Below are 9,016 nucleotides of genomic sequence, written 5' to 3'. Positions count from 1 at the left end.
AACTCTTGGAAATATCCCTGTTATCAAAGATCGCATCAGTTGCTGCCCTTTATTTCTTTTAAAGATGTGTCAACTTTCTCTGGAATCTATTTACACAATATATCAACACATTTCATATTCTGTCTATGTTCTTAGTCTTTATATCGCACCCAAGCACAGACAAGGTCACTAGCTGTTTTTAAAATGTATTGGCCATTGTTTTAAAGTATCCTGAACCTATCCTTAATATAGAGCTCCTTCGTGGTCGAAGATGAGCACATTTCTCATTTCCTATGGACTCTAAGGTGAATGTAAAGTCCAATCCTCGCTTTAAAAAGCCGGCCGCATACGTGGCATGGGTGGGTTTGGTCAGTTGCAGATAGGCCTACTTCTTCTCTCAACTTTTTGTTGGTTCGGCGCTCTTTCACCCTGGCTACTCTTCTTGCTTCAAATCTTAAGACTCCGAGACTCACAGCTTCACGCCATGAGGAGCTATCGAGAGCTAGTGCTTCCCAGCCGTGAATGTCGATATCGCATTCCTTGAAGGAACCTATCCTTAATACATACCAAGGAACATATGTCAAGAAGTAAGAAAAGGGAACCATCTATCGGTGTAGCCAACTGGTCTTCTTCTTTGTTCTCATTTTTTATGTTGGAGTGTTATATCAATATATATGTTGGACCAATATATGAGATGAACTGAGCAGTGGTTTCCAAATCGGGAGCTCTCCATATAGCTTTCTTTCTATTGGGGTGTTTTGGGGCCAGTGTCTTGTGCGGAACTCTTGGTAAAAGAGCAGTTTTGGAGGTCAGTGTTCTCTGGTGACACTCCACATGGGCAGACTTCACTGGTTCCAATTTTGAGCTTCCGGTACATATGTTGTCTCATTCTGTTGTGTCCGGTCCTCAGTCGAAGGATCAGACGTTGATCTTGTCAGGATATTTTATAATAAACATCATCTTTCTTGTGATTTGGATTAGAGCTTGTCCATTTCTCATTTATTCTATTTACTATTAGTTTCTTCATTTCTTCTGGATAGAGTGCAATGTACAATTAAGACAACTGTTAAAATGGATATTACGAAGCCATCACAACGATCATAACTTTCCTAAAAGCTGGGTAGACTTTTTCAAAGTAAGCTGGGTAGATTTAATCAAAGTAAGCTGGGTAGACTTTATCAAAGTAAGCTGGGTAGACTTTATCAAAGTAAGCTGGGTAGATTTTATCAAAGTAAGCTGGGTAGATTTAATCAAAGTAAGCTGGGTAGACTTTATCAAAGTAAGCTGGGTAGACTTTATCAAAGTAAGCTGGGTAGATTTAATCAAAGTAAGCTGGGTAGACTTTATCAAAGTAAGCTGGGTAGACTTTATCAAAGTAAGCTGGGTAGACTTTTTCAAAGTAAGCTGGGTAGATTTAATCAAAGTAAGCTGGGTAGACTTTATCAAAGTAAGCTGGGTAGACTTTATCAAAGTAAGCTGGGTAGACTTTATCAAAGTAAGCTGGGTAGATTTTATCAAAGTAAGCTGGGTAGATTTTATCAAAGTAAGCTGGGTAGACTTTATCAAAGTAAGCTGGGTAGACTTTATCAAAGTAAGCTGGGTAGATTTTATCAAAGTAAGCTGGGTAGACTTTATCAAAGTAAGCTGGGTAGACTTTATCAAAGTAAGCTGGGTAGACTTTATCAAAGTAAGCTGGGTAGACTTTATCAAAGTAAGCTGGGTAGACTTTATCAAAGTAAGCTGGGTAGACTTTATCAAAGTAAGCTGGGTAGATTTTATCAAAGTAAGCTGGGTAGATTTTATCAAAGTAAGCTAGGTAGACTTTATCAAAGTAAGCTGGGTAGACTTTATCAAAGTAAGCTGGGTAGACTTTATCAAAGTAAGCTGGGTAGACTTATCAAAGTAAGCTGGGTAGACTTTATCAAAGTAAGCTGGGTAGATTTTATCAAAGTAAGCTGGGTAGATTTAATCAAAGTAAGCTGGGTAGACTTTATCAAAGTAAGCTGGGTAGACTTTATCAAAGTAAGCTGGGTAGATTTAATCAAAGTAAGCTGGGTAGACTTTATCAAAGTAAGCTGGGTAGACTTTATCAAAGTAAGCTGGGTAGACTTTTTCAAAGTAAGCTGGGTAGATTTAATCAAAGTAAGCTGGGTAGACTTTATCAAAGTAAGCTGGGTAGACTTTATCAAAGTAAGCTGGGTAGACTTTATCAAAGTAAGCTGGGTAGACTTTATCAAAGTAAGCTGGGTAGACTTTTTCAAAGTAAGCTGGGTAGATTTAATCAAAGTAAGCTGGGTAGACTTTATCAAAGTAAGCTGGGTAGACTTTATCAAAGTAAGCTGGGTAGACTTTATCAAAGTAAGCTGGGTAGATTTTATCAAAGTAAGCTGGGTAGATTTTATCAAAGTAAGCTGGGTAGACTTTATCAAAGTAAGCTGGGTAGACTTTATCAAAGTAAGCTGGGTAGATTTTATCAAAGTAAGCTGGGTAGACTTTATCAAAGTAAGCTGGGTAGACTTTATCAAAGTAAGCTGGGTAGACTTTATCAAAGTAAGCTGGGTAGACTTTATCAAAGTAAGCTGGGTAGACTTTATCAAAGTAAGCTGGGTAGACTTTATCAAAGTAAGCTGGGTAGATTTTATCAAAGTAAGCTGGGTAGATTTTATCAAAGTAAGCTAGGTAGACTTTATCAAAGTAAGCTGGGTAGACTTTATCAAAGTAAGCTGGGTAGACTTTATCAAAGTAAGCTGGGTAGACTTTATCAAAGTAAGCTGGGTAGACTTTATCAAAGTAAGCTGGGTAGATTTTATCAAAGTAAGCTGGGTAGACTTTATCAAAGTAAGCTGGGTAGACTTTATCAAAGTAAGCTGGGTAGACTTTATCAAAGTAAGCTGGGTAGACTTTATCGAAGATCGTGAAACCAGATTTAAAATAGGAGACATGGAGTTATCTCTCTCTTGTCCAAGGCGTCCTCAGTTTAAGAATCTCTGCCATTGTCATATAGGACTACACCCCAACCATTTTCATTGATAGCTTGGACATAAGGTCCCGTTAGCAGATATTGTTGTAGCATTTAATGCCCTATCGATTTGAGTACGTTACTCAGAAGAAGTATCCTACTTAAATATGGACATTTTTCATGTACGAACTTGCAACACTTTGTTGTATTTATGTAACATTACTTTCCTAAACTTTCTTGCGTTTCGTTCGTCAAATTTTTTTTCGCTAATGTATGCTCTTAAACTGAGTGTCACCACCTGAAAGTTGGTGCCATACAGTGGATACCCTATTTTTGATATTATGAGTGTAATTCGCAACTCATATCTCTTAAGGTACACACTTTTAACCTTAATCTAGCCAGTTACTTGATAGCAGTCAGTAAGGACAGTCAGTAAGTGCAGTCAGTAAGGGCAGTCAGTAAGGGCCCAGTCAGTAAGGGCAGTCAGTAAGGGCAGTCAGTAAGGAACAGTCAGTATAAGTAAGAGTTAGAATCCAGTTATTGTAAGCAGTCATTATAGAGTTATTATAAAGAGTTAGTTGAGACTTATACCAGTTACTCAGTTATTACTATATTTGTAAAATATTTCTATAAAGCAGGGGTTCTCAACCTGTGGTTCGCAACCCCCTTGGGGGTCGATTGACGATTTGCCAGGGGTCACCTAAGACCATCAAAAATATGGATTGTTATTGTCTATTCTTCTATTGCTGTATGTGTGTGTGTGTGAGGTGGGGTCGCGGCATAGTGGGAGATTGTAAAAAGGGGTCGCCGTGCTTAAAAGGTTGAGAACCGCTGCTATAAAGGATTATTACTGATTACTGATTATTCTTGGATTGTGTATCATATTTCCTATGTGTTGTTATTGTATATATTAAACGTATTATTTGTGTCTGCCATAAAAAGAGTTATTTCCTCCTTTATGAGAGTTGTATGAACGTTTGAAGTGTTCATCCGGACAACGCCGACTATATATCTCATTATAATATAAACCCAATGTCACCCAATGACTATCTATAATAACATGGTGACACTGAGCTTATATCTGTGTAGATTATTCAAAGTGATCCAGACGTCTTCATGGAGACTTGGGTAAATTGAACAAATTATGCCATTGAGACCAGGTCTCTTGAAACTCTAAGCCAATCATATCTCCCCTCCACCGGCCTGTTTGGACAATTGATTGTATGATACAAACAGATGCAAATTAGCTGCATCTCAGTTTACAGGGGCTCGTATTCCAAGACACTCGGGACTAGAGTCAAAGGCTAAGTACCCCCGGGGAAACCCCGCCCTTTTCTTGCATCATGGTTGTCCATTTTAAAACGGCCCCTTGAGAAACGGTAAGTGGATCGTTACAGGACTGTTGGGGCTCTCTTCCATCCTCGCCAGTGCAATGAACTTGGTTATTTGAAACCCCAGTAAAGCTCTTGTTTTCCCTCCCTGATGGCCTGCTAGTTTCCTCTAACAAAACTTACCACCCGGCCGCAACGTATAGGCTGAGAAGAGTTGATGTGATCCAGATGTCTATTTTGATACTAGGGTAATTGAATCAGAAACCTATTTAGAGACTCCAATTCAATCAGTTTACTGATGTCTATTAACATATTCAGATCAATTCATCCAAACTAATGTAGAGACATAAATCTGTTCAGGGATTCAAATGAGTGAATCAAATATTTAGACTGACATGGTTAATGTTTTGCATTATTCACACAATCCTAAAGTTACAAAGGGACTAAAACACTGACACTGTTTGGTAATCAAAGATTTGACATTACTTGATCGATGTAACACAGACATCAATAAGTCTTCATTTTAGCAAGAAAACAATAAAAAGCACACTAACAAATCAATCTAATTTTCCAATGAAAAAAAAAAAGAGCTACACTTAAAACAAGAAATGAAACAAAAATAATACTTTTTAAAAACTAGGCATATCTAATGGAAAGAACCGCTAATTGTTGCTATTTATCTGAAAATTACATGGTTTAGCTCCCTTTCAGCTATATTAAACAAAATTAATTAATAGGTACTAAAAGAATAACTAATTTGTTATTTTTGGATTGATTCGTGTATTGTTGTATAAATATGAAAATTTATTTTCAACTTGATCCGAGAATGGGAATTTGGGGAAAAAAAAACTTTCTTTTATACAACAATATCTGTCATCAAGTAGCATTTATTTCCCTTATTTCGAAATCAAACTATTTGGTCCCCCACAATTAATTAACTAAATGTTTAAATTTTGTGTGATTGATTCATGTCTCATTTAAACGTTCACGTTCAATGAATAATTGTGCAATAACTTGATCCGACAATGGGAAATGGAAGAAAAAACATGTTCAAACTTTTTACCAGACAGACAGACAGAGTTGATATAAGCTTTGTAATAAAAATTCAATGTTTTACATAGAGACTTGATTCTCAACTCAGTAGTAGGTTTATTATCTTTTTCAATGTTTTGTAACCTATAGAACTATTTTATTTCAAGGAGTATATAATTTTATTTTTTTTATTATACCTGTTGTTTCCATGTTTATGTTGCTAAGATACATTTTTAAAATTATCTATGCGTCTATATCTAAAATATTTGTAAAATAAAAAATTGTCTATGCATCTATCGCAAATATTTTTTATGTACCTTTAACTCTATAATAATAAAATTATATAAACCCAATGTGTTGTGATATTTTCGTTACATAATATGTAAAGAGTTGTTAAAAACTTAAGTGTTTTATATAAACCAAATGTAATTATTCATGAGCCACACATTCCTAGAAACATTATAATTTTTTTAAAAACGAAGGGGGCCCAAATTAGAGTCTACACATCGCTAAGTCTTTTTTGTCTTCGCTTCCAACTCTAGGTCTAGGAGCAGGGGGCAGACTGGCTATATGGGCATTTCGGCAAATACCCTGTGGGCCGGTATGAGCCTGAAGTACTGTCGAATGGGCCACTTTGATTGACGGCAAGTCCCGTTAAAGTGATTGGCCCTCGCCTTCCCATTTATTAAACATCTGACTGTTAGACATTGATCACAGTACAGTGGCACCTACAACATGCCTTGGAACATTTAAGTGACATCTGATCCCGAAACAGTGGTGTCTAGCAACAGTTGTGTCTTGTAACAGTTGTGTCTGGCAGATGTTGTGTCTAGCAACAGTTGTGTCCTGTAACAGTTGTGTCTAGCAACAGTTGTGTCTTGTAACAGTTGTGTCTGGCAGCAGTTGTGTCTAGCAACAGTTGTGTCTTGCAATAGTTGTATCTTGCTACATTTGTGTCTAGCAACAGTTGTGTCTTGTAACAGTTGTGTCTTGCAATTGTTGTGTCTTGCTACATTTGTGTCTTGCAACAGTTGTGTCTTGCAATAGTTGTGTCTTGATACATTTGTGCCTAGCAACAGTTGTGTCTTGCAAAAGTTGTGTCTTGCAATAGTTGTGTCTTGCTACATTTTTGTCTTGCAACAGTTGTGTCTTGTAACAGTTGTGTCTTGCTACATTTGTGTCTTGCAACAGTTGTGTCTTGTAACAGTTGTGTCTTGCAACAGTTGTGTCTTGTAATAGTTGTGTCTTGCTACATTTGTGTCTTGTAACAGTTGTGTCTTGTAACAGTTGTGTCTTGTAACAGTTGTGTCTGGCAGCAGTTGTGTCTAGCAACAGTTGTGTCTTGCAATAGTTGTATCTTGCTACATTTGTGTCTAGCAACAGTTGTGTCTTGTAACAGTTGTGTCTTGCAATTTTTGTGTCTTGCTACATTTGTGTCTTGCAACAGTTGTGTCTTGCAATAGTTGTGTCTTGCTACATTTGTGCCTAGCAACAGTTGTGTCTTGCAAAAGTTGTGTCTTGCAATAGTTATGTCTTGCTACATTTTTGTCTTGCAACAGTTGTGTCTTGTAACAGTTGTGTCTTGCAATAGTTGTGTCTTGCTACATTTGTGTCTTGCAACAGTTGTGTCTTGTAACAGTTGTGTCTTGTAACAGTTGTGTCTTGTAATAGTTGTGTCTTGCTACATTTGTGTCTTGTAACAGTTGTGTCTTGTAACAGTTGTGTCTTGTAACAGTTGTGTCTGGCAGCAGTTGTGTCTAGCAACAGTTGTGTCTTGCAATAGTTGTATCTTGCTACATTTGTGTCTAGCAACAGTTGTGTCTTGTAACAGTTGTGTCATGCAATTGTTGTGTCTTGCTACATTTGTGTCTTGCAACAGTTGTGTCTTGCAATAGTTGTGTCTTGATACATTTGTGCCTAACAACAGTTGTGTCTTGCAAAAGTTGTGTCTTGCAATAGTTGTGTCTTGCTACATTTTTGTCTTGCAACAGTTGTGTCTTGTAACAGTTGTGTCTTGCTACATTTGTGTCTTGCAACAGTTGTGTCTTGCAACAGTTGTGTCTTGTAACAGTTGTGTCTTGTAACAGTTGTGTCTTGCAAAATTTGTGTCTTGCAATAGTTGTGTCTTGTAACAGTTGTGTCTTGTAACAGTTGTGTCTTGTAATAGTTGTGTCTTGCTACATTTGTGTCTTGTAACAGTTGTGTCTTGTAACAGTTGTGTCTTGTAACAGTTGTGTCTGGCAGCAGTTGTGTCTTGCAAAAGTTGTGTCTTGCAATAGTTGTGTCTTGCTACATTTTTGTCTTGCAACAGTTGTGTCTTGTAACAGTTGTGTCTTGCTACATTTGTGTCTTGCAACAGTTGTGTCTTGCAACAGTTGTGTCTTGTAACAGTTGTGTCTTGTAACAGTTGTGTCTTGCAAAAGTTGTGTCTTGCAATAGTTGTGTCTTGTAACAGTTGTGTCTTGTAAAAGTTGTGTCTGGCAGCAGTTGTGTCTAGCAACAGTTCTGTCTTGCAATAGTTGTATCTTGCTACATTTGTGTCTAGCAACAGTTGTGTCTTGTAACAGTTGTGTCTTGCAATTGTTGTGTCTTGCTACATTTGTGTCTTGCAACAGTTGTGTCTTGCAATAGTTGTGTCTTGCTACATTTGTGTCTAGCAACAGTTGTGTCTTGCAAAAGTTGTGTCTTGCAATAGTTGTGTCTTGCTACATTTTTGTCTTGCAACAGTTGTGTCTTGTAACAGTTGTGTCTTGCAATAGTTGTGTCTTGCTACATTTGTGTCTTGCAACAGTTGTGTCTTGTAACAGTTGTGTCTTGTAACAGTTGTGTCTTGTAATAGTTGTGTCTGGCAGCAGTTGTGTCTAGCAACAGTTGTGTCTTGCAATAGTTGTGTCTTGCTACATTTGTGTCTTGCAACAGTTGTGTCTTGTAACAGTTGTGTCTTGTAACAGTTGTGTCTTGTAATAGTTGTGTCTGGCAGCAGTTGTGTCTAGCAACAGTTGTGTCTTGTAACAGTTGTGTCTTGTAACAGTTGTGTCTTGCAATAGTTGTGTCTTGCTACATTTGTGTCTTGCTACATTTGTGTCTTGTAACAGTTGTGTCTTGCAACAGTTGTGTCTTGTAACAGTTGTGTCTTGTAACAGTTGTGTCTTGTAACAGTTGTATCTTGTAATAGTTGTGTCTGGCAGCAGTTGTGTCTAGCAACAGTTGTGTCTTGTAACAGTTGTGTCTTGTAACAGTTGTGTCTTGCAATAGTTGTGTCTTGCTACATTTGTGTCTTGCTACATTTGTGTCTTGTAACAGTTGTGTCTTGTAACAGTTGTGTCTTGTAACAGTTGTGTCTTGTAACAGTTGTGTCTGGCAGCAGTTGTGTCTTGTAACAGTTGTTAATATAACAGTTGTGTCTTGTAACAGTTGTTAATATAACATTTGTGTCTTGTAACAGTTGTGTCTTGTAACATTTGTGTCTTGTAACATTTGTGTCTTGCTACATTTGTGTCTTGCAACAGTTGTGTCTTGTAACAGTTGTGTCTTGTAACAGTTGTGTCTTGTAACAGTTGTGTCTTGTAACAGTTGTGTCTTGCTACAACTGTGTCTTGCAACAGTTGTGTCTTGTAACAGTTGTGTCTTGTAACAGTTGTGTCTTGTAACAGTAGTGTCTTGTAACAGTTGTGTCTTGCTGCAACTGTGTCTTGCAACAGTTGTGTCTTGTAAC

The 9,016-nt window shown here is 37.4% G+C and overlaps 1 protein-coding gene across 1 annotated transcript; it reads right to left on the bottom strand.

Moving 5' to 3' along the window:
* Window positions 1–2,256: 2,256 nt before the first annotated feature.
* On the bottom strand, window positions 2,257–3,052 carry LOC129927132 (deleted in azoospermia protein 3-like). Its single transcript, XM_056034358.1, has 2 exons — window positions 2,998–3,052; window positions 2,257–2,879 (listed from the first exon to the last, which is right to left on the bottom strand). Exons 1-2 carry the CDS (start codon window positions 3,050–3,052, stop codon window positions 2,257–2,259), a joined length of 678 nt encoding a protein of 225 aa, XP_055890333.1.
* Between the last annotated feature and the right edge of the window lie 5,964 nt (window positions 3,053–9,016).

The sequence above is a fragment of the Biomphalaria glabrata genome, chromosome 7 (genome assembly GCF_947242115.1).
Source record: "Biomphalaria glabrata chromosome 7, xgBioGlab47.1, whole genome shotgun sequence".
In the NCBI taxonomy this organism is placed as follows: domain Eukaryota; kingdom Metazoa; phylum Mollusca; class Gastropoda; family Planorbidae; genus Biomphalaria; species Biomphalaria glabrata.
Note: the sequence above shows the minus strand (reverse complement) of the source record. Positions and strands in the feature narration are given on the sequence as shown.